General features: G+C 58.7%; 1 protein-coding gene and 1 long non-coding RNA gene across 9 annotated transcripts in view; one reads left to right on the top strand and one right to left on the bottom strand.

Moving 5' to 3' along the window:
- LOC118913567 (uncharacterized) overlaps nt 1-682 on the bottom strand; it is a 46,704-nt gene extending 46,022 nt beyond the window's left edge. For all 3 annotated transcript variants that reach the window (XR_008993526.1, XR_008993525.1, XR_008993527.1), the window contains exon 1: nt 432-682. This is a non-coding gene — a long non-coding RNA (uncharacterized LOC118913567). The remainder of the gene's footprint in view (nt 1-431) is intronic.
- On the top strand, nt 682-24,480 carry TRIM29 (tripartite motif containing 29). Of its 6 annotated transcripts, none has more exons than XM_057491181.1 (10): nt 682-1,634; nt 9,759-9,854; nt 10,611-10,844; nt 12,182-12,380; nt 14,884-14,985; nt 17,306-17,398; nt 17,577-17,672; nt 19,082-19,180; nt 20,603-20,679; nt 23,341-24,480. In XM_057491181.1, exons 1-10 carry the CDS (start codon nt 846-848, stop codon nt 23,401-23,403), a joined length of 1,848 nt encoding a protein of 615 aa, XP_057347164.1. In that variant the 5' UTR covers nt 682-845; the 3' UTR covers nt 23,404-24,480. The 6 variants fall into 6 exon arrangements, with proteins under 6 accessions (XP_057347164.1, XP_057347163.1, XP_057347162.1 ...); XM_057491180.1 differs by having other exon boundaries at nt 19,079-19,180; XM_057491179.1 differs by having other exon boundaries at nt 14,884-15,006.

Genomic DNA, 24,480 nt, shown 5'->3' with positions numbered 1-24,480 from the left:
TTTGCTAGGGCTGCTGGAACAGTGGTGACTTTCTGAAGCCCTCTTCCCCTGAGATACTCAGGTGGCTCTGGGACACCCTAGCTGGGGAAGGAACTTTAGCCTCTCAAAGGCCTCAGGTTCAAATCGCAGCCCTGCCACCTGACTTAGGCCAACAGCTTGTCCATCATCCCGTCTGCTAAATAGGAATCATTGAACAGATTGTTGTGAGAATTAAATGAGCTCACATGTTTGGCAAGTCAGGAGGTTTCAATAATCAGTAGTCACTTCACTCTAAATCCTAAAATCCAAACCAAACTGAACCTGTCCTTCCCCTTAAGGTGAGGAACAGGTCCACTGGGGGAAGCCCTCCTCCGCAATCCAGGCTCACAGATCAGAAGGCTATCTGGCTTGGGTGGCCCACTTAAGAGCCCTCTGTCTCGTGGACACCTCACCTTTGGCCCCCGGGGTCCCCCAGCTCAGCAAAGCCTGCCCACCGGTGGGGAGTGAGGCTCCCCACTTTCTTGATGGGAAGAAAATGCGTCAGAAAGAAGCAGCCCAACTGGTTGCTGAGCTGTGGAAAATAATTAAACTGGGGGAGAAAAAAACAGTTCTTTTAAAAATCAGGTTAGGTATGAATGTGCAGGGCGTGGCCCTCCTGTATAATAGGCCCTTTGCTGGCGCGGGAGGCCTGCTTGTCCCAGGCCCGTTGTGTCAGGCTTGCGCCTGCTGCCTCTCCTCCCCCTGTTCCCTGCAGGTGTGTCTCTGGCTTCCGGCCGCCTGTCCCACTTCAGCCAGGACGCCCGCCGGAGAGGTCGCCCGCGGTGCAGCCCCAGCGAGCCCGAAACACACCAGCCGAGTGACCCGCGATGGAAGCCGCAGATGCTTCCAGGAGCCCCGGGGCCAGCCCGGAGTCCAGGGATGGCCGCAGCCCTCCGCGCGCCAACGGCAGCCTGGAGAACGGGGTCAAGGTCGAAGGCAAAGAGGCCAAGACCACCAATGGGCACGGCGGGGAGGCAGCCGAGGGCAAGGGCCTTGTCAGCGCCCTGAAGTCCGGCGAGGGAAAGAGCGCCCTATTCTCGGGGAACGAGTGGCGGCGGCCCATCATCCAGTTTGTGGAGTCCGTGGATGACAAGAGCTCCAGCTACTTCAGCATGGACTCTGGGGACGGCAAGAGGTCACCCTACGCTGGGCTGCAGCTGGGCGCTGCCAAGAAGCCGCCCGTCACCTTTGCCGAGAAGGGGGAGCTGCGCAAGTCCATCTTCTCAGAGGCGCGGAGGCCCGAGCCCGGGGAGGCCCGGCGCAACAGCTACCCGCGGGCCGACACCGGCATCCTGTTGCGCTCCAAGTCGGCCTCCGAGGAGGTCCTGTGCGACTCCTGCATCGGCAACAAGCAGAGGGCCGTCAAGTCCTGCCTCGTGTGCCAGGCCTCCTTCTGCGAGCTGCACCTGAAGCCGCACCTGGAGGGCGCCGCCTTCCGCGACCACCAGTTGCTCGAGCCCATCCGGGACTTCGAGGCCCGCAAGTGCCCCCTGCATGGCAAGACCATGGAGCTCTTCTGCCAGTCGGACCAGACCTGCATCTGCTACCTCTGCATGTTCCAGGAGCACAAGAACCACAGCACGGTGACGGTGGAAGAGGCCAAGGCCGAGAAGGAGGTAATTTGCTGGGGCCCCTCCCTGCCACCCCCCGCCCGCCTGAACTTCTCCCCTGGGAGATCCTAGGGCTTGGGGCTCATTCTCTGCTCTCCCTGGCTCTTCGGAAAACATGTGCTGCCCCATCCACTCCCTGAGACTAGGGGTCGGAAGCAATTCCCCAGTCCTGTCCAGCCTCAGGAGACGGGGCGTTTCTAGATGAGCAAACAGAGGTTCAGAAAAGACTGGGGGCTTGACAAGGTCAGAAGATAAATCCCAGTCAGATCAGGCAGTCAGCACTCCATCCTCTGCTGTGCCTGGCGAGGTTGTTTCTTCATTTTATTTAAGGGTGAGAGAATTCTTCCCACCTGGTTAGGACTGGCCCCCTGGGAAATGAATGCGTCATGGGTGGGGAGGAGGGAATTTGGGGGGCCACTTTAATGTCTGGCTTTGGAGTTTGCATTCGCCATCCGGTGGCTTCTTGCTCCTCTGATCCCGCAGCTGGTCTCTTGACGCCCCCAGTGGCTTCCTTTATCCTCTGCTCAGCTCGGCTCTGCGTGCTGTGTGTGTGTGTTTGCGTGTGCCTGTCGGCGGACACTGCTGGTGAGGACTGAAGCTGGTGTGTGGGTGGGGTGTCCATGTATACGTGTGTGCCTTTCATGTGCGTGTGGGTGTTCATGTGTGTGGATGTTTGCATATACTTGCATATGTGATGGGTAAGCATGTTTGCCTGAGTTTTGTGTATGTGATTGTGCCTGTTCTGTGCGGAGGAGAGGAGGCGTGTGGAGGCTTGCGCAAGTGGTACACCTGGGGAGGTGTTCTGGGCCAAAGGCATGGCTGTGTCTGCTAGGCCTCACCCCACATGTGCTGGGCCCACTCTCCCTCCACAGCTCCCCAGCAGCCTGCCGTGAGTGGCCTCCCACAGGCGTGAACCTCCTGGTGGTCAATGCAGAGGACCTGACTTTCCTCCAAAGCTTCTGTACCCCTCAGACTGGGGCAGCACAGGACCCCCTCCCTACCCAGCCTTCCTGACCAGGAGTTTGTTGATTACTCTCTCCCTGCACCCCATGAACCACCCCTGGGTGAGAAGGGATGAGTTAGAGATGGGAACAGACTCACAGATCCTTTACAGAAGCCTCATTTGGCCCAGGAAGGTGTTCCCAGGTCCCCCTGCTCCCCGAACCCCAATCTGACTTTGAGCTTCATACTGCAAGAGGGAGGTCCAGCACGTGGGAGCTTACTTGTGAAATCAAAATAGAACAAGGGGCAAAAATCTTCATCCACGGCAACCAAGCAATTGCAGAGCCTCAGTCTGGGTTCTAGGAGACCTGACTGAGTTCGTCCTGCTTTCGGTCTCTAATTAGCCATCAGACTATGGACAAGTCCCTTCCACTCTCTCAGTCTCAGTTTCCTGAGAAACTGAGGGAAAACACAGGGCTGGACTAGGCTGATGGTTTTCAAATTGCCCCTTGGGGTCCCCGGATACTGGGAGATGTCTTTGAGGCCTCAGAGACGAGGAGGAGGGCAAATTGGTGCCAAGAAGGCAGGGGCTTCGGGTTCCCACCATGGCTATAGCCTGCACACACCCCTGTTTATCTGTCTTCTGTATAGAGTTTGGCCCCACGTTTCATCTGGAACTGGGATATCACCACTTGGGAAAAGCCCAGAGCCCCTGGAGGGCAGGAGGGTCTCAGGCAGCCCTCTCTGGAGGCTCCAGGAACTCGGAGGCCACATGGCAGCACAAGGATGCTGTAGGACTCACATAGACCTTGAGGGCTCACGATGTAGGTCAGGAGGAGGAGCTCAGACAGAAACAAGCCTGGGAGCATCCGCCCAGTGACACAGAGGCAGATGTAGGAAAACCCCCAATTGTAGAGGGTGGAAGGCCGGGCCGCGTGGAGGATTGGCGAGCTCATGGCTCTCCTTGTCCACCCTGCAGAGAGGACGCGCACCAGAGAAAGGAAGAGACCTGTCCAAGCCCAGAGAGAGAGAGAGAGAGACAGGTCCCTAAGGTCTCTTCCAATGTTTGAGAGCAGTTCAGGGGCTGGGCCCTAAGCAGTTGGGATTGAGGATATGCGCCCTTTACAGGGGAGTGTGGGGGAAAATGTTTTCTCTGGGAGCTTCAGACAGTGTGTGTGCATGTGTGTGTGCATGTGTGTGTGCACCAGCAGCATGGGGTGGGCTGAGCAGCCAGGAGACGTTGCTGGAGCAGAGCAGTTTGTCTAGGCTTGGCTCTGCTGAAATGTCAGACTTGGGGGACATTGTCCTAAAGCAGGGTGAGTGGGTTGATGGGTTGTAATGAATAAGCACATCAATCCTGGCGTCCTCTGGAGGCATTCCCTGCAGACCCAACGCCAGCCCACACACAGCTTTTTGCAAGAAGCCCTGTCCGGAACCTGTTCTACAGGCCAGTTGGTGAAAGCCCAGGTGAGGTCATCTCACACCTGTCTTGGTTGGTTGCATGAGGCTGTAAATGCCATCCAGGGCTGTGGGTGCTCATCTCCTGGGCCTCAACTCTACTTATGTACTCCAAGAAGAGACAGTGTTAGAGAAAGGCCACACTTGGTGGGGCCACGTGACAGTCAGTCCTCTGGTGGACCCGAAGTCAGAATGTTTCTAATTCTACTCCTGTGTCAGTAGGGGTCCCACAGATGTTGTCCCTCTGTCTGGCCATTTCCCAGGCTGGTTTAGGCTGATGAGATTAAAATGAACACACCCATCCTTTCCTGTGTCTCATGGCCTCTCCTTCTGTCTATCCTAAGTCTCGCTGCATCTGATCAGGATGGAGGACTCCTCCTGGCCAGTGGCAGCCTGCCTGGCCTCTGCACCCACCAGGGCCCTGCCACCATGGGTTCAGGCTCTGGGCTGGCTGCCTGGCGAGGTGCGTGGAGGAGCTCTCAGTCCTAGCACTGCCCTGCGGCCATGAGCTCCTGGCTGGGCGGCATAGCCTGACCAGGCCTCAGCCAGTATCCTGAGTCCTTCATGCTCTGTTCACGTCTCTCACCACAGCCCATAGCTTTGCTTCTTACATAACTGTCTCCCATGAAGGCTGAGCTGCCCGGGCTGCTGGGCATTGCAGCCACTGGCCCTCATGCTTTTGGAGCTGTGCTGGTGTGGTGTGAGCGGCAGAGCCCTTTGGGCACACAGCTGTGGCTGGGATTCAGGAAGAGGAGCCAGGCTAAAGGCCTCGGGGGGCGGCACTGGGGGTACTGGGAGTGCCCTTCCCCGAGGTCTTGGGGAAAACTGCCCAGGGACAGGGTGGGTGAGAAAGGACATGGGTGACCTCTATGGGTGCTGAGGGGGGGGCCAGCAAAATAAAACGTTTACAGACAGGAGACAGGGAAGGGAAGCAACAGGCAGGCGGCCGGAGACACACCAGTCTTCGCAGAGCACGTCTACATGCCAGGTGTTTACATGGCTGCTCCTGACAACAGATGAAGAAACAGGCTCAGGGATGCCAAGAAACTTGCCCAAAGTTATGGTGTGGGGGTGGTAAAGCTGGGATTCAGACTTTCAGCATCGCCACAGCCTAGCCTGCTTCCTCTTCATCGCTTAAAACTTGGTTTTCATAGGAGTGACAGGTTCTCCTTGGGGTCACTAAGTCCCGTGGCTCCTAACAGCCTCCTTAGGCCTGAATCGCCTGGTAAGTTGTTCAGACACAGATTCCCAGGCCTTACCTTGGGGGGATCTGATTCAGGGGGTTGAAGTTTGAGACCTATATTTTTAAGGTTCCCTTAGGGATTCTAATGTGTGGCCAGGTTGGGAATTAGAGTCTAGTTTAACTTCACCAGGAAGAAACCGAGGTCCAGGGAGGTGGGTGGCTTCCTCAAGGGTCACTGCTAGTGCCGAGATGGCCCGGGGATGCCACCCCATTTCGCCCTTTCCCTGTCCTGACACCTGAGGAAGCAGAAAAAGCAGTAAGCCCCCATCAAGCAGGCTACAGGGCTGTCGGACAGCTGGGTGAGTGCAGCTATCTAGCCAGCATTTCAGATTCTTATCCAGATAATTACCATTTGTCTGAGAGTACAAATTTGGCAATTAACTGGCTCATTAGGAAAATGTCACAGCCAGAGGCCCATGTGGTTAACTCAGGCCAGGGGAGGATGGCAGCCCCATCTCCCTTTCCTGGGGGCCAGTGTGGGTCCCCAGATCCAGGTGAATGCTCAGGTGTGTCTGCACCCAGCGGCCCCATCCAGGCCCAGGCACCAGCTGCCGTGCCCCCTCTGTTCTTGGGGAACCTCGGCTCCCCCAGGCCGGGAGGATTTTAAGGCTGGGTGGCCTACACGGGGCCTGTCCCAGGTAGCAGAGCAAAAGGCAACCTGGCAAGTGTGGAAGAAGGGAACAAAGGAGGCATTTAGGATCAGGCCTGGGCAGGGTGGACAGAATGAAATGGGGAGTAGGAGGAAGTGAGGAGGGAGGGGTAGACGGGGTGGAGCTGTGGGGCGCTGAGGCCCCACCAGGCATCAGGGATTTAATCAGATTCCAAAGGAGGAGGGAGAGAGGGAGAGAGAAAGCTGGGGCTCACAGGCTGAGGACAGGGTGTGGGGAGGAAAAAGCAGGAGGTGGACTCACCCAGGTGCACCATCTGTGCGGAGGGGAGTTAAGTTGGCAAGCAGGAAGGGGAAGGGCAGTGTCTGAGGACACTCGGGGGACAGCCTAGCGGTTAAGAGACCACATGATAGCATCAGCGTCCTGCTGGCACTCGGCTTGGCACCCTCCAGCTGTGACAACTCAGGGAAGCTGTGTGACCTTTCCAGGCCTTGGCTTCTGTATCTGTAAAATAGGTTAACACCACATACCTCCATAGGGGGCGTTTGCAAGTTACAGAGGGAATGCCTGGCACATAGTAGACGATCAATAATACAGTTAGGGTCCCTCCTCTTAGTGTTACAAAAGAATCCAGTGTATTTGGAGCCTTCCTATGTTAGATTGTCTCCTCTATCCTGCCTTTTCCAGTGGAGGAAAAATTGCCAAGAGCTAAACATGCTGGACGTATCTCCAGAGGTCCCACCTCAAACCCTCCTCATCCCAGGGGTGAGGAAGGACCAGCCTATCAGCAGAGGTCCCGGTCCAACGTCCCTTCCAGGCTCTTACTGTGACCCGCAGGTCTGGTCTCGCAAGGCACGCTGTGGAAGCAGGGCCACCTCTCAGCCGGTGTCCGACTTCCCCAGTGCCCCGAAGAAAGAAGGAACCCCGTCTCTCCTCCGCCCTGACGGATTCTCCCGCCCCCTGCTGCAGACAGCGCGTCTCCATGCCCAACCCTGCCCTCACAGTTCCCAGCTCGCCGCCTCTGCCTCCTCCCCTCCCAGGGCACTGGCCGTCACCTCTGTCTGCTGCCCACCGCCACCTGCCCTTGCCCCCTTCCCGCCCGCACACAGGAGGGACTCCCAGGGGCTGACTCCCCCGCCCTGGGCCTAGGCTCTCCCCTCTTCCTCTGGACTTGATGTCTTCTTTGTGCCTCTTGGCCTGTGAATTCATGCTCCTCTGGGTGAGACCTTTCCTCGCCTGCAGGCCCCGACCCATCCTCACCTCCTCCAGCCCCCAGCCCGCCCCCTGAGCACCTCTGCACCCCTCTCCCCTGGCCTTCACCTTCTCTGCCAGAACTTCTACTTGCAGGTGGTCAGCCACCGTATCCCCTTTTTCCTGTGTCTACTCTGCTTCCCCCAATATCCTCCAAGCTCAATTAGTCACAATTTAAGCCTTCATTTTGCACCCTCAGTCTAATGTCTTGACCTCCCAGCCTCTCTGTGCACACTCTAATCTGTATCCTGACAGTGTACACACTACACCTGGATCCCAACATGACAGCACAGCCCGCCCTCACTGCCGAGCCCCTCCAAGCCCTCACCTGGGCACCTGCCCCACCCCTCACCCACCTGTGCCCTGCTGGCCTAGTTGCCACACTGCACTCATTCTCCCAAGCCTGGTGTAAGTGACAGCAACCAGGATTGCCTCCCAGCCCAGGAGACACCCTGCACACAGTGATGCCGGGACCACCGGTCAGGGCTTCCTCTGTGTCAGGCACTTTCTGAGAGATTTACTGTCCAGATCCCAGTGTGCCCTGAAACCTCCCAGAGAGGCGGGCCTCTTACTCTGTCTGTGAAAGATGGAGCGACTAAGGGGCCAAGAAGTTAGGTAACTTGGGAAGGCCTCTTGCCTGCAGATGGTGGTGACTGGGTGCACACCTCTGGACCCCTGGTGCTGAGCTCTGGATGGGGTTCCTCCTGGATCCCCCACGCTCACCCAATGGAAGGGCTGTCCTCTTCCGACCCCAGGCCTTGAATGCGTTTTTGTTCTCTGCTCTCCTGTCCATCAGACCTGCTTCTGGGAGAGGTGAGATGGGGTGAGAAACCTGAGTGCCAGATCTTGAGCTGGGTTAGGAAGGCCCAGATGCAGTGGGTCAGCTGTCCCCAGGCCAATCTCAGGGGCTCTCTAGGGATGGGAAAATTGCCCCGCATGGACCCACTGCCCAGCCTTTTGGTCTCTTCCTCATGCCTCGGGTCTGCTTACCAGGCCCAGACTTCTCAGGGGCCTTCCAGGCCGCCGGAGCTGGCTCCCTCTGTGCTCTGGGCTCTGCATCATCAGAGAGCCTCAGGACCAAGTGTCCGCCGTCCACAATGGGATCTTGCTTCTTTGCTCTCCCCCTTCCCAACACTGTGTCTACCAGCAGCTGGCTTCTCCCCAGCTATTTTCCAGAGACTTCATCTCCACCCTTCTCTCCTTTCATTCCTCTGCCTTTGACAGACAGTGTCCATCACAGGTGATGACATTTTCCACCTTGTGGGGCTTCCAGCCCATTGCCGGTGGGGCTGATGCTTACAGAGGAGAACTTCCGAATCTCCTGGCCTGGACAGCCCAGCAATGTGGGCAGAGGGGGCGCGGGTGGATCAGGAGCCTCCTCCACTGTCTCCACCAGCTCCCTGGCCCTCTGGACACCTTTCCCAAGAAAGCCAGAAAGGGTCTCCCCACTATCAGGCCGCTTCCCCAGGGGTCTGCAGCAGGGAGCCCACCGGCACCTGCCCTGGCCTGGAGGAGTGCTCAGGAGGCATGAGGCGTGGTGACGCCTGTGCCGGGCTCGGACTCCTTGCCCACAGAGCTCATGTTCCTGGTGGTCTAGGGCCTCTCATCTAATCTTGTGGGCCCCTCAAAGAGACGGTGGGAGAGACGGGTGGGACTCGGTGTTCAAAACCCAGCATAATGGGGAGAGTCCGAGGACTCTGCCTGTCAGGTGCAGGCCACCGCCAGTCTTCCAAGTTGAAGGTGCTTTGAGAGCATCAGCAACGAGCCCTAAGGTGCTGCTTGGCTTGGCTGAACTGGAGTGAGTTTCATGCCTCTCCTTTTGTCTCTGTTGTAGCTGCTTTTCAGATGAGAGCATTTCCCCAAATCAGAGGAAAATATTCATACTTTGTCCATCCATTAGAGCTCACATCCTAGCATGCTCCTGATAGATCCTTCTCCCAGCCACCCCCAGCCCCAGTACCCCAGGGACTGCTGGAGCCTCTGCTCCTCTCTCATCCACCCTTCACCGCCTCACTCGCTCGCGTCTCTCCTCCCCCAAGGCCCCTGAACAGGGTCCCTATCTTGCCCCGACTGCAGACTGCATTCCCTTTCACATAAACAGGTTTATAGCTGTGCCTGCCCAGACGGAGTCCCCGCCAGCGGCAACCCAGGCTCCTGCTTGCAACACACGCCCCACATCATGCCACAGAAACGCTGTGCCGTGTTCCTGAGACAGGACACTCCCTGGGCTGGGCTGAGCCGAGCTGGGCTGGGTCCCCTTTACCCCTAAGCTTGAAGGAGACAGGAGCTTCCTTCCTTCTCCCTCAGGTCCATTGGAAGGAGTGGGAACCCCATAGATGAGCTTCCCTCCTGCCCACACTGGGTGGGGCAGCCTGGCAGAGGTTTGGCCCTTATAAAGACACGCCTGGGATGTCCAGCCCCAAGAGGCCTGAGTTTACAGTGAGATGGGTGTGACTCGTTGCTGGATCCTTGGTGATTGGCATGGTGCCTAGATGATCCGAGGTCTGATAAGCGTTGGCCGAATGAAGGGATGAGTGGTGAGCTCTGCCCAAGTTTGCTCTCCGATTCTCTGGTTCTCTTCGACCTCCCCCACCTGACTTCTCCTCCAACCTCACTCCCTCCCTGCAGACAGAGCTGTCACTGCAAAAGGAGCAGCTACAACTCAAGATCATTGAGATTGAGGATGAAGTTGAGAAGTGGCACAAGGAGAAGGACCGCATCAAGGTGAGCGGCACCCAGCCCTCCGCCTTGCTGAGCTCTCAGGTGCAGTCTGGGCGGAGGCAGGTCTCGGCTCCCAGTCAAGGTCTCAGACGCACATTTGCAACCCACACTTGTTCTAGGTTCTCCCACCCACTTTGGCATTCCCACCCATCCCCTTCTAAGGGTGGGCCAGGCACCCAGGTGGGATCTTACCCATTATCTAATGCTCATTTTATATCATCCCAGAAAATAAAGACCTTAAACCTGCCTGTCCTCCAATGTGTCTTCCAATGTCCTTCAATGTCCGCTCTCCCACTAGACATGTCATTTTTCCTTGACTTGTTCCAGTGTGGTGAGAATTATGTCTGCCAGACTTTGAATAATTGCAAACCACAGTTGAAATCATTGACTCTTGATGCTGGCTCCACAAACAGCTCATCATTTCACTTTCTGAATGATGTTCAGTTATAGATGAGGTTTCAGTGAGCACACAGTGATTCATGGCGGGGATCTTCTGGGCCCATAGAGTTGCCCAAGGGTGGAATTACGTCTCCAAGGGGAAGGAGCCATAAGGAAGGATGGCCTGCAAACAAACCTGGCCAGCTCTATCAATAGCTGGCATCCCTCAATGACACCTCTGAGTGAGATTCTTGGCCAAACAGGTTTGCTGGGTTAAGGCAGTAGAAATGCCCTGACTCTGTGTTGGGAGCCTAAAGATGCAGCCCGCTAGGGAGGTTTTTAGTTGCTGACCCTCCCTCTCTCCCGTCGCTCTGGACCTAGAGCTTCACCACCAATGAGAAGGCTATCCTGGAGCAGAACTTCCGGGACTTGGTGAGGGATCTGGAGAAGCAGAAGGAGGAAGTGAGGGCTGCCCTGGAGCAGCGGGAGCAGGATGCTGTAGACCAGGTGAAGGTGATCGTGGATGCTCTGGACGAGAGGGCCAAGGTGCTGCAGGAGGACAAGCAGACCAGGGAGCAGATGCACAGCATCAGTGACTCAGTGCTGTTTCTGCAGGTAACACGCAGCTCCTCCACCAGGCAGTCCCTCAGTCCTTTCACCCACTTTTCTAGACCCTCATCCAATTCTCATGGTCCATCCATTTGCCTGTACACCATTCATCATCTGTCTGTTCATCCATCCATCCATCCATCCATCCATCCATCCATCCATCCATCCATCCATCCATTCATCCATCCAAGTTCCACTCCATCTGTCTAGTTTTTCCATCCAAACCATTTCCCCACCTTACTCTAAAGATGGCACACAACTATCACCTTATGCCAACTTCAGTTGTACTAACAATGCCTCAGAACACTCATGCTCTCCCCATTATACTAGGTTTTGAACACCGAGTCCCACCCCTCTCTCCCACCATCTCTTTGAGGGGCCCACAGGATTAGATTTGTACTAACAGTGCTCCAGGCTCAGTAGCAAAGAGTTCTATTCTGTGATTGATTAGCAATGTCTGCTTTGGGTAGGGAGCCGTGGTGTGGAAGTGATGCATATTTGTTATCCTTGATCTTGTCTGTCTGTCTGTCTGGTCACCCATCCATCTTTCTGTCTGCTAGAGCCTTTGGGCACTACTGCATGATCAGTACTCTACTAGGTGCTGTGGAGAATAGAGAAGCACAAGACATGGTTTTTGCCCCTAAGGAACTACAATCCAGCTGGGAAGATAAGACATGCACGATTAGAGAACAATATGGAAGAGTGTGTAATTAAGCGATAGAGCATGTGGTTCAGGAGATAAGTGCCTGTGGAAGCTCTGAGAGGGGCAAGCGGGCCGGAGCGATCCAAGGCAGCCTTGTGGACGAGGTGGAACTGGAACTGGGTGCTGAAGGCCCCGAGGATCTGCGAAGGGAGAGGGATTCCCAGTGAGGGGGCAGGGAAGGGGAAGTGGCGAAGGGCGGAGGCACGACCGAGAGTGGCACATGAAGGCGGAGGTACCACTGTGACTTACTCCAAGCTCTCTAGTGATCCCTTGTGTTTTCTTTAGTGCTTTTGCTCAAGAAGACATCACAGCTTGGGTCACCCCCATAAAGCCCCATGGGGGAGGCAGATCGCATCAGGTTTAGAGGTAGGAACCATGGAGTCACATATCAGACCGCCAGTGCCATTGGCGATGTTAGCACCTAGTGGACTTCAGTCAAACCTTTTCATTTTACAGAAAAATGAGGAACTAGTGTTCAGTGAAGAAAAGTGGGGCTAGTTAATGACAGAACTGTTTTTAGAACCCAGCTTCTCAGGCTCCTCGCACTGAGTCTTCTAGCCCTGCAGAGAAGGGACCACCCCCCTCCCCCCATAGCTCCAAAAGACCCAGGCAATTAATGACTTCTTTCCTTTCTTGGTAGGAATTTGGTGCATTGATGAGCAATTACTCCCTCCCTCCACCCCTGCCCACCTATCACGTTCTGCTGGAGGGGGAGGGCCTCGGGCAGTCCCTCAGCAGCTTCAAGGATGACCTCCTCAATGTGTGCATGCGCCACGTCGAGAAGATGTGCAAGGCAGACCTGAGCCGTAACTTCATCGAGAGGAACCACATAGAGAATGGTAGGTCTCCTCTTGTGGGCGGGCCCCTAGGCCACGGCATGGTTCTCCCAGGTCAGTTCCTGCTGCCTGATGCAGGCTGGTGTCCGGCCAGCTGGTCCCTCATTTCCAGCCACCCATCCTACCTAAGGTGTTGGGGACTAGGATTCAGGGATTATAGACCTGCAATGAACTTGCTGCCGAAGTTAGGCCCTCAGGGCAGGGAGCATCTGGGTGTGGGCTGCAGGAAGGCCTCTTCTCTGTGGTCATCCATCAAGCTCAGGGATTGGCTTCATTTAGATCAACATCTGATGGTGGGACCAGTCCAGTAGCTGCTGGGTGCTGACGCTGGCTAAGAGCCGGACTCCAAACCGGTGTCTTTGCAGACTCCAGTAGACGTGACCTACAACTGCTCTGTGGTTGGAGAGAGAACTTGCCTGACGCCGTGGCTGTGCTAGCAGGTGTTGAGTCCAGAGGCTGGACCTGGCCTGGTGGGCTGGGCTGGGGACAGTGACTCACCTATTCCCTTGAAGTCAGCTTGTCTTCTGGGTCACGCCATCCTCTGCAAAGGCCTTCTGAGTCATCTCACAGAAAGCCTCTCAATTGGAGCAAACGACCTCATTAAGTCCTTTCCCACTGGCCCCAGCCCCGTCCCTTTAGGGCCTGAAGCGGGGCGATTTCCCTGAAAGCCCAGCCCTTGCAGATGCAGCCTGAATAATGCCTTCTGGCCCCAAACACCCAAAGGAAGGGATCCCCATCCTTGGTCTCCAGATGGGGAATGTGATTCTTTGGGGTGCAGAAGAGCTGCGCTTTAGGGGGCTGTCTGTACATCTTGGTGCTGGTGACATCACACAGTGTCCTGTGAAATGTAGGGGACATTGAATCACACCCGAGGACCCTTTGCAGCAGGACAATCATTTGGCTTTAAGCAGCACTCAGATTCTGAAATCCTCTTCCTAGTGATGGTGGTGATGCCGCTCACGGCGACGGCTCACAGGGACTGAGAGCTCCCTGTCTGCCCACTTTGTGAGAGCTCTTGGCTCACAACATCTCCTTTCCCGTGGGATGTACTGCATTTCACAGATGAGGAGGTGAGGCTCAGAGAGGTAGCTTTTCAAAGGGCACACGGCCAAGCAGGGGCTGCCGCTGGGCTTCACTCTCTGCTGCTCAGCCGCCTGTATCCTCTCATCGGGAATGCTGTGGCTGCTGATGGCTGTGCAGAGGGACAGAGAGGGTGACGACCATGGTCCCTGGGGTACCTTCTCCTCCAAGGTCCAGCAAGGCCTATGTGGATGGCTTGACTGGGCTGGGGGGGCCTGTGAGCGTCACAGGGCTCCCCACCTACTGCTGCCCGCCTATGGTGCCATTTCTAGGTCACGATTGTGTTGGCTGTGGCCTCTGTGCAGGCGAGGCCCTGTGCCTTGTGCCAGGTGAACAGGGAGGTGGCCTCCAGGAGCCGGGATGGGTGCTGCTGAGGTCAGCAGCCTGTACCTGTGCCAGGCCCCCTGGGCCCCCGACTTGGGGTTTTGTGGCCATTGCATTGTTATTAGGAGTGTGTCCAGCTGTAGGAGGCATGGGGTGGGTGGCTGGGAAGTCAGACCTCAGAGGGACCACCCTCTTCTCCCCGATGCCAGCCTGCCCACCAGAGCAGGGACTCATTCCCACCCTCCTAGGCCTGGGGGCTGAGAGGCATAGACCACCTTCAGCCTGGGCTTGGGGCGTGAGGAAGGGGGCTGGACCAGGTGCCGTGGAGGGCCTACTGGGTGCTGGGCCCCTGCTAGGTAGGTGCAGGTGATGGGGATGAAGGAGGAGGGTCTGAGCCTCTCATTCACCCTCTCTGCCAGGGGAGAGGGAGAGAGAAGGTGGAGCAGTAGGAGATGGGCAAGTGGCAGTGAAAGGCTAGGGCGGAGGGCGGCCGGGGGCCGGTGAGCATGCAGCCACAGATATGATTGGGTTTGGGGTCAGCCGGTGGGCAGGGGTTGGAGGGCAGTCAGTGCCCCTCCTGAGCAGCTCACTGCCCTCTGCATGCCTCCACCAAGCCGGCTGGATCCCTGGCTATGGAGGCCAATGTTTGGGTCACCATCAGTGGAGCCAGGGAGTGGAGACAAGAGACCAAACCCCCAACCCTGCCCTTTATTGGCCATGTGACACTGGGTGAGTGACTTCACTTACCCATGAGCCTCCTTTCCTTATCTGTCAGGTGGGGCTCTCCATAGCAGCCCAAGGGGCAATGTCCACATCAAATAAGAAATGGATATTAGTGGCACCTTATAAACAGCAGTGTGCTGAGCACATGGTCTTACCTACAGGGCAGGTTCAAGGGCGGGCAGGTGGGTCACTGCAGACCCTCTCTCACCCCCCAGGAGCTCGGCAGCCAAGGCAGCACTGGACAGGGTGTTACCTTCTCTGGGGTTGCCTCTCCTGGGACAGAGGGCCATGGGCTGACTCAGCCAAGCCCAGGGATGCTCCCAAGAGACCAGCTCCTCCTCCCCACCTGCCATCTGCTGACCCTACCTCTCCTTCCCAGGAGGCGACCATCGCTTCATGAACAACTACACAAACAGCTTCGGGGGCGAGTGGAGCCCGCCAGATCCCATGAAGAGATACTCCATGTACCTGGCGCCCAAGGGTAGGGGAGAGCGCCCTGCTGGTGGGGGCCATGGCCTGTGGGGAGCCTCAGCTAGTTTCCCCAAGGGCAGAGCGACCTTCCAGGATTTGTCTGGGAGGGTCCTGCCAACACCTGTTGTCCTGGTGGAACCGTTAACCAAAGCTGGCCTGAGAAGCGTCCTGGTTTAGCGAAAATCATCTGCAGCATCTGCCCCTCAAGGCTTCCCCCCTGCCCACACCCTTTCCTCTCCTCCGAGAGGGTCTCCCGGTGCTTGTTTTACCAGCTCGCATCCAGCAGGCCCAGGCTGTTGGGCTTCCGCTTGGGTTTTCCTAGCCCTGTGGGAGGACTGGCTCCTCCAGAGCCACTCTGCCCCTTGAGGGCAGGAGACTGGCCGCTGGGCCCACTGCCAAGCTCTGCTGCATGCTGCCTGACCTCAGCCCTCCCTCTCCTGGCCCTGGAGAGCCCAGACTGCGGGCGACAGCCTGCCGGGGTGGGGTACAGACCAGTGCATGCCTGTCCTTGCCCTGGGGTAGCCTGGCACATTCTTTGGTACCAGCAACAAGCCACAGCAAGGCCCGCTACCTAAGGGTGGGTGTGCCAGCGTGGAGGGCTTGGGCACCCACCTGGAGGCGGGGTAGGGAGAAAGGCACCTGTGAGGGCACAGAGGCTGGGGAGGGGGCTTCGAGGCCCTGAGCACTGATTCACACAGGCAGGTATACAGGCAAGGGGAGGGCCCAGGGGATTTGGAGAGATGAGCTCAGCGCCGAGGAACCTCCGCTGCCCCACCCAGTTTAAAAACAACACCTGGGCTTCTGGTGGGGGCCTGGTGAGGCAGCCGGGCACCTGGGACCCGCTGCTCCACATTCCTGGTGGGGTCCAGTCCTGCCCCCATCCCTTCCCAGGGCACTGCCTTTGGGCTCAGTTCTGCGCGAGGGTGTGCATGCTAAGCCTCCATCCCAGCACGCTTGCCCGGCCCAGTCCCTCGAGGAAGAGACCCCGATGTGGCATCGGGCACCCCACTGATGCCTGTTTGGTTTCCCTGCTCTGCAGAATATAGGGGGAGTGGGGGCTCCACTGCAGGCCGTGAGGAGAGGGCCAGGAGCATGGAGGGCAGTGCACAGACCCTCCCAGATGTCACCCCAAGGGCCAGGGTCCAGTGGCCTAGGGCTGGCCACTGCCCCTCAGTAGCCCCATTGGGGAAGAGAGGAGCTGGACTCACACATGAGGAGGGCCCCCAGCTGTCACTGAGTCAGGCTGGGGCATTTGCAGGCGGAGGAAACAGGTTCATCCGGTGGCCCTGCTGCCCCTGCAACCGGGGCCAGGCCGAGGAGGAAATCTAACCCCAGGGAGCTCCCAGGATCAGGAGGAGGCAAGGGAGGACTCAGGGCAGTCAGTGGGGAGATGGGAGACTGGCCACCAGAGGGCCCTGCCCACGGCTGGGGGCCCGGGGCTGCCGCTCAGGCAGTGGGACTTCCCAGGGAGGTGGGTTTCCCAGCTCCCTGCGAGAGGGGCCGTGTGCCATGGCCGTGCTGGGCGGAGGGCCGTGGGGCCAGGGGAACCCCAGGCATGAAGGTGTAAAGGGAGGACCAGAGGTGCTGGGCCCGGGACTGGACCGGGAGGGCTGCCAGTGAGGTGGGAGCAGGGAGCCGTTGAGGGACCCTGATGCACATGGGGAGGGTGCCCCGTCTGCAAAAAGGGTATGTGGCCCCGCTCTGCCGTCCTCGTGACACTGGGGTGCAATCCTGACGGAGGGAGGGCAGCAGTGAGCACCCTTGCGGTGTAGGGCTTCCCTGGTTGGTGGGCAGCTGGGGGGTCACCTGGGAGAGGGCCCTGAGCCCCAGGGTAGTGGGCAGCTCCAGGTGGCAAACCTACACTTGGCCAAGGGCAAAAGGGTTCCTCCCATGGCTGGCATGGCCCTCCTTCCTCACAGGCACCTAGGTGCCCAGCCTCTGGGGTCTCAGTCAAGCAGGGACTGGCCCAGGAGGGAAGTGTCGGCTTTTCCAGCCCCTAGTGGTCCTCAAAGTCCCCCAAGCAGGGTAACCCTGTGTCTTCGTCTGTCCAGGACCTTCCAGGTTTACACCTGATGCTCTTGGCATTATTATTGATAGCACTCCTTTCCCTCTCAAAAGTGCCAGGATTTGGACAGTAAGTTAAGTGATTGCTTTATCCTAGACCCAAAGGAGCTGCCCTGGGGTAGGTTCTGGGCCTGACAGTTCTGGGCAGTGAGGGCTGCTGGGGGCAAGGAGTCCTGCCTGACAGTCCTCGGCTCAGAGGCCACGGGCCCTGAGAGCAGCCAGCGACCCCTTCCTGCGGTGATGGCCCCTCCTTGTCTGCTCTGCAGGTGGGTCCAGGACATCGTACCAGCCGGGGTCCCCCAGCCGCCTCTCCAAGGAGACCAACCAGAAGAACTTCAACAATCTCTACGGCACCAAAGGTAGAGGGTGGGCAGGGCCCACAGGGGCCTTGTGGGCAGGAGAAGGGCATGACCGAAGACACAGCGCTATCCTGGCTGGGACATGGCCAGGCTGGGGAGATTCATGGAAATGGCCTCTTCCTGCCCATTGTCCTGGGCCAGGCTGCGGAGGTCTGACCCCCTTCCTCTGCCCCACCAGGAAACTACACGTCCCGGGTCTGGGAATACTCCTCCACTATTCAGAACTCCGACGAGCTGCCTGCGGTCCAAGGCAGCTCCTCGTTCTCCCTGAAAGGTGAGCCCTGCCCGCCCCGCCCCGCCTGCCCTGTTACCCACCGAGCGCTGGTCTCTGCCCCTCGCACCAGCTCCTCACCTTGCGGGGGACAGAGCCCTGGCCTGAGCCCCGGGGACCTGCTTCCGTCCGCGTCTTTGCTGCCACATCAGCATTTCCCGGGGCTGGCTTCCCCACACCCTGGTCCCTAGAGATGAGCTGCAACGACAGTCCTCAGGGTGGGGAGATGCCATTCTCTACACCCCGCACCCCCGGACACCCCCGGGGTGCTTCTGTCAGGCTTGACCTCTGAGTCTTCCCTACTGCAGAAAGTTTATTTAACTTTCTTCATCCAAGACTCCCGGCTTCAGCTGACTCTAGAACGCTGTGTCCTCATAGCACCGCCAGCACCCCAGTGCCCCCCAGCGCCCCCCTCCCCTCCAGAGCCAGGGTCTTGCCGAGCCCCTTTGGGACAGGTGGGACAGGATGACTGATGAGGCTCCCAGGTCTGACTCTGCTCCCCAGAACCCTGTCAAGGCTGAGTGGTCAAAACCTCTTGCCCCTGGGGTTGGGGTCATCCTGAGGGGTAGGCCTGAGCCAAAACCCACCTTACAGCGGGGCCAGGGGCCCTCCCATCGCCCCTGAAGGGCCCTGGGACAGCTGCGGGGGGCTGTGCTGGGAGCAGCCCGTCTTCTGGCCCCCAAGGCGTCTGGTCTGGAGGAAGCGCTAAGCAGGTTGGGTGGGCCCAGGGAGAGGCGGGTGAGAGGGCTTGGGTAAGGCAGGCAGACTCTCCAAGCAGAGGCCTCAGAAGGTGGCTTTCTTATCCAGATGTCCCTTCCAGGCTGGGGTCCCAGGGATCTTGGAATGACCAGCAGGGTGAAGAAGGGAAAATGACCAGAGGGGCCCAGCCTGCAGGAGCCCCAGGGATGTACTCTTCCCAGGCCAGGCCGGGGAATCTCTGGGACTTGCCTTGACCTGCCTGGCTTCCAGCAGATCCCTCCTGCTCTCTGGTCCAGCCTGGAACAAAGGCCACCGGTCAGGGAAGGTGGCCACCCCCGGCTGTGATTGGGCACTCCCCAGTTTCTCCCATCAGCCTACGGAGCCTCCCCTGGCGAAGGCCCTGCCCTAGGAAAGCTCCTCAAATATGCTGAGCCCCAGGGAACGGCGAAGGTGAACAGTGTGTCGTCCTCCCGCAGATCAGCTAGCTGGCAGTGGCCTGGGAGGTGGGGCTCTGGCCAGGGGCCACCCTGTGTGCAAGGAGAAGCCCCCCCGGGAGGACTGAGGCCCCCGAACCTGCTCCAGCAGCCCTGGACGGAGGCGGAGAGCATGCTCAGGGCTGCCAGGAGCAGGCAGTGCCCTGTGCTGAGGTGTGCCTCCCTCTGCCCCTCCTGGGACCAGCCTTGTGCTGCTAATGCCTCTCTCTCTCCCAGCAGGCACTAGAAAAGTCCCCTATCAGCTCACCACCTTGGGACAGGCCACCACAAAGTTTTCCAAACCGCTGGACGGCCGTGGGCTGTTTAAAAATAATCCTGGTACCTGCTCCTTTCCCCTCCCTCCCTTTTTCTGTCTCACAGCAGGGCAGGTGGGACATCCGATGGCGCTCTCTGCCACCTTTGGGGTGTCCTGGTCCCTCCTCCCAGAGGCCCTTGGAAGAAGGATGCATGTCCCCGCCACCATCCCTAGCTCCCCCACCCCCTGGACTTCTGCCTGCTGTGCAAGGCTCGTCCTCGACTACCCCCCCCCCATCCCGTCCTCACCTCTCTCATGGCTGGCATGGGACTTGCTTTCTGGGCACTGAGAATGGAGACCTGAATTCCCCCTCTCCCAGCCTCACACACAGGACTCCTGGAACCCTCTCTTTCCAAGGCTGCCCCACCGCTGGATGCAGGGAGAGACCCGGGTTCTCTGTTCTGTCTCTGCCCCTCTGCTAGGTGCCAACCACAGGAAGGGTCAACCTCGTGGAAGCCTGCAGGTGGTTTCTGGGCCTGGCCAGTCATCCTCTCTAGAGCAGGCCAGGCCAGGGCCCTAGGCTGCCCCAGTCAGGGACAGGTCCTGTTTATGTCTTCAGCTCCTCCACATCCAGGTCACAGCCTGCTCCTTCCCAGGCACCAGTGCATGTCCCTGCAGGCAGGTGGTGACCCTGGGAGCACTTTCACAGCTCCGTGGACCAGAGTTCCTTACAGAGCCTGCTGGGCTGAGGGGAGAGGCAGGGGATGTGGGCCCGGGCAGGCCTGCCTTGGACGGGTGCCGTCAGGCCCAGGCCCAGACAGCGCCCGTGTGCGCTGGGCCTCTTGGGCTTGCTGTCTTAGCCCTGGACGACAGCCACACAGAAATTACTGCCTGTCTGTGGGCCCCAGGAGGCAGCAGGAACTGGGCAAGAGGAACATGACAGTGGCTTTTGGCATCCAGCAAGCCTGAGTTCACATCTTGGCTGCTGCTCATTCGCTGTGCAGCTTGGAGCAAACTGCTGAGCTCACAGAAAGGGGATGAGGGTCAATGAGAATTCCCCGCACAGTGGTCAGTGAGGGGCACTGTCCAGGCCGCACTGAAATGAACACCTCCGGGTGGAAATCCTGGCATTCATGCTTGGGAAGCGGCTTTCCTGGGGTGCAGGAAGGGGAGGGGTCAGTGGGATGAACCTTCAGGATGGATGGGGGGACATCCCCTCAGAGTGGGGTGATCCTGACCTGGATCTGGGGGCAGCACTCCCCTGCTGCCTGGCCCGGCCTGTTCCCCCTCCTGTCTGCCTTGGTGCCCCCCCCTTGGGCAGCCTCCCCCGGATTTTCCACTGCAGCCCCCTGGCTGCTGCATGCCTCCTCATGGGTGGCTGCACTTGCTAGTGGGCCGGATGGAGCTTGGTGGTCTCTCTGGAGATGGCGTCTGCATGGCTCCGGCCCCCAGGGGCCCTGACCGGCAGCCTGCGCCCCCCCTGACCGGAGCCTCTTGCCTCGCAGGCTACCCCTCCCTCATGAGGAGCCAGAGCCCCAAGGCCCAGCCCCAGACTTGGAAGTCGGGCAAGCAGACTTTGCTGGTAAGTGGGGGGCACTGAGTGGGGCTCCCCAGCGGCAGCGGGTCCTCAGTTGCCTGGGGCCTGTGGGCAGATGGCCGTGGGGTGGAGGAGGCGACAGTGGCCTGAATTCCTGCAAATGGCCAGGGGTAGAAAGACCCAGAGCTGACAGGCAGGGGCTGGGTAAGCACACACTTTCTAGGTCTCCGTTTTCTAACGTGTAAAGTGGGCGGCTATGGTTTTTTCATTTGGCAAATGGTAGTTGGACACCTATGCATGTTGAATGATGGCTTGGTCCCCACCAGCTCTGGGGGTATGAAATGCCTGGGGGCAGTTCTGCGACTCTGACAGCATTGGGGTGATAGCGTGGAGATGCAGGGGCTGCAAAGTTAGGGAAAGATGCATTTAGGGTTCAGTATTTAATGACCCTTAACCGGGGGCATGAAGAGTGGATTCAGAGGGAAGCCCGGCCTCGGGGTCCAGTGCCCTGCTGGCTGTTGGGCCCTGGGCTAGTCAGATACCCTCTTTGGGACTGTATTTCTTCATCTGTACAGTGCAGAGCTGAGATGAGGCGGTCCCCTCATACTCTAAAGACCTGACGCCTGACTCTGGCCCAAGACCTCAGCCATCAGCGGCTGCCCTTCACATGCTGTGCCCTGGAGCCAGGCCCTGCTGAGGGAGTCAGCCAGCTGCCCTGGGATGTGGGTGCAACAGGGGCCCTGCTGGGGACAGAGGCTGGAGCCCCGAGCTCCCTGCTGTTCTTGCATTTGGGGGTCAGAGCATGGGGAGGTGATCGGCGCTGGGCCACAGAGAGTGCTGGGGCTGGCTTAGTGGAGGGAATCTTCAATTTGCTGGTGAAGGGAGCTAAGTGACCATGTATGTAATTTGTAGTTGGGCCCAGGGGCATTGGGACAGCAAGACTGCAACTAATAGCAGATACGGGGAGAGAGAGAAGGTTTCTGTTCCTGCACTTGGTCCTTCCCCTCCCCACCATGTACTCTCCCACCTCCCAGAGCCTGGGTCCCAGCAGAGAAGGCTCATGGTCACCTTGAGACACCTGGAAGGGTGGGGTTCTGGTGTCCCCAGGGGGCACCCAGTCCTGGGAGAATGGAAGCAGGGGCCTGTGTGCGCAGAGTCTGGGAGTCAGGATGGCTGGGGTCTGGCCCCAGTCTCTCACCAGCTTGTGTGTGACTGCGTGTGAGTCCCTCCTTCCGGTGCCTCAGGTGTCCCCTCTGTAACATGAGTGGATGGCCTGGCTGATAGCATAGCCCTTCCAACTCCCCTGTGCTGTGACCCCAAACCAAGGAGGGGACAGGAACGGGTGAGGGAAGCAGGGAGAGCGCCCTGCCCAGAGGCTGTGGAGCTCTGCTCCCGCCCACTCACCACTCTGGGCTTTTAGCAAGACAGTGCCATTCATAGATCTGTGATCCATTTTATAGACCCAGCCTTCTGGAAAGAGGGGCATCGGCCACTTCTAGGTCTGTTCACTTCGCTTGCTGACTCCTTGGGGGTCCAGGCTGGCCCCTCGGGGGTCAGGAGACCTGGTCCAGGCTCTGCTCTGCCACCCAGTAGCCATGACTTTGGCTATGTCTTCCCCCTCCCTGGGTCTCCATCTCTTCCACTGTTTAATAGGTGGTTTAAACCTTAGCTAAGGACTCAGTCCCTGCATCCCACAGGCTCCCCAGTCTTGCTCTGGACCAGGTGTAGGCAAGGAGCAACTATAGTTACAGGTGTGCAGGCAGGTAAGGCCAAGGGCAGGGGACATCCTTGGTGTCGCCTGTCCTGGGGTCAGTGGGGTGTGAGGTGGGCTCCGGCTCTGACTCAGCTCAGGGACAAAGCCGCTTCCAGAGACCCTCTGGGGCCTGAGGATGCCTGTGGGCCAAGCAGCAGCAACAGCGCTGTGTCAGCCTGGAGGGCTGTTTCTCAGGGCCCTGGTGAGCAGGCGGCGGCGCAGATGCCATGAAACTGCTGCGGGATGCGGTACCCAGAGCTGGTGGGAAAGTTGCGGCAGGCTCTGTCCTGACAGACCCTCCCTGAATCCCAGCGAGGGGCTGAGATGAGTGAGGCGAAGGAGCTGCAGCGGGGAGCCTACAGTCTGTGTTGGGCTGGGGCGGTTTGTTATCCCTGCACCCCCTCCTTCAGGAAGAATTATTTAGAGAGCAGAGGCAAATGCTATAAGCCTTTGAGACTCAAGAAGTGGTATGGAGACTTGGGTGGGGGGTGTGGGTAGAGTCAGATTGCTGGGGCTCTAATCTCAGCACCTCTACTTACCAGCTGGGTGACCTTGGGCAAGTTGCTTAGCCTCTCTGGGCCTTGATTTGCTCATCTATCAAATGGGTATGGTAATAGTAACCCATTTGATTGGCGGGTACAAATGCATGAGTCCATCTGCACAAAGCACTTGACCCAGAGCTGTGTGTTTCTGCAGAGCTCGAAGCACTGTATGCGTGGGCTGCAAAGCCAGCTGATGGGAATGAACTCTGAGGGGATATGAACCCAGAGACTGTGATCGAGCGGGGGCTGCCCCTGGTCACAGGGTGGGTAGAGCTGGCAGGTTATGCCCCAAGCCCTGGAATTGCTGGGCTCTGATCACTGCTGCCTCTTGCAGGTGGTTAGGCAAGGGTGAGTCTGGCTTGTAGGCGCAGCAGCTGTCTGCCCTCCTAACTAGTCTTGTTTCCTCTGCAGCCTCACTACCGGCCATTCTACGTCAACAAAGGCAACGGAGTCGGATCCAACGAGGCCCCCTGAGCACAGATTGCCAGACCCAGGCAGCACCGTCCCTGCGCTCCCCAGCTGAGCCTGCTGTTCCCGCTGCTGTTCCCATCAGGGTGGGCGGGGCCCAGCCCTGCGTCCTGGCCTCCCCTTCCCCCCTTAGCCACACTCCAGCCAGGCCCCTCTCCTCTCTGTGACCTCTAACGGTGCTCTGAGGCCAGCCGTGGTGGGGGTGGGAGATGGGTGGGCTCCTCTCCCCTCCCTTCCTCCCTCCTCATCCTGGGTGGGATGGTTGGGGCTGGTGGTGGGCCTGCACGGTACCAGCCTGTCTCTCTGGACCTCCCCCGCCATCTCAGGCCCATTGGTCATTTCTCCGTGGGCCTTCCCCCGTGATGAGCCGGCGGGTGCCTGGCCGACGCAGCTGCTCATCGTGCATCCCCGCGGGCCCGCCTTCTTTTCGGCAGCCTGGCCCTAGCAGGAGGGGACCGGCGTTACGTGCTCTGCCCTGGTCCTAGCTATCAGTGCCCAGGCTGGCAGAGCCTGCGGCCCTTGACCACCCCCGAGGGAAAGCTCTCCACGTCTCAGCATCATCAGGACCCACCTTGGGTCTCACCACACCTGCTTTGCGTCCGAGGTCCCTGGGGAAGGTTAGGCTGTTGGATAATCTTAGCCACGAAACCTCTTCTAGCTGCTGAGATAAGCGATTCCCTCAACATGCCACATGAAAACGCCACTGGCCCAGCTGCCCTCAGGGACCCTCATTTACCTGTAGAGCCTCATTGGGTCTGTGATTCTGTGTCCCCCTGGCTACGGGATGTGAGCAGGCTGGTGGAAGCGTGGCTGGGCTGGTATCTGCTGGGACCACTTCCAAGGGTACCTTGCAACGTGCCCAGCCTCATCCGCCACCCCCGTGACACAGGCCTCCTCTCCCTTCTGCCTGCCGTCCACATGGCATGTTGCCGTGGGGCCCAGACCAAACCAGCAACAGCAAGGTGGGGTCCGCCCGCCTCTCACGGCTCTGGGGAGTCGGCCGGCTGGCCAGGGTAGCAGGGGAAGGGAGGGAGACATCCGGCTTTGGCTTTCCTCACCAAATAAAACTTGGATCACCCACTT

This window comes from Manis pentadactyla, chromosome 13 (assembly GCF_030020395.1).
Source record: "Manis pentadactyla isolate mManPen7 chromosome 13, mManPen7.hap1, whole genome shotgun sequence".
In the NCBI taxonomy this organism is placed as follows: Eukaryota; Metazoa; Chordata; class Mammalia; order Pholidota; family Manidae; genus Manis; species Manis pentadactyla.
Note: the sequence above shows the minus strand (reverse complement) of the source record. Positions and strands in the feature narration are given on the sequence as shown.

What these genes read in the sequence shown, in the direction of transcription:
- TRIM29 (XM_057491178.1), top strand. Translation starts at nt 846, where the DNA reads ATGGAAGCCGCAGATGCTTCCAGGAGCCCCGGGGCCAGCCCGGAGTCC. An exon ending in GAGGAACCACATAGAGAATG is followed by an intron (nt 12,381 to 14,883) that starts GTAGGTCTCCTC and finishes TCTCCTTCCCAG; the next exon opens with GAGGCGACCATCGCTTCATG. An exon ending in GCTGTTTAAAAATAATCCTG is followed by an intron (nt 19,181 to 20,602) that starts GTACCTGCTCCT and finishes CTTGCCTCGCAG; the next exon opens with GCTACCCCTCCCTCATGAGG.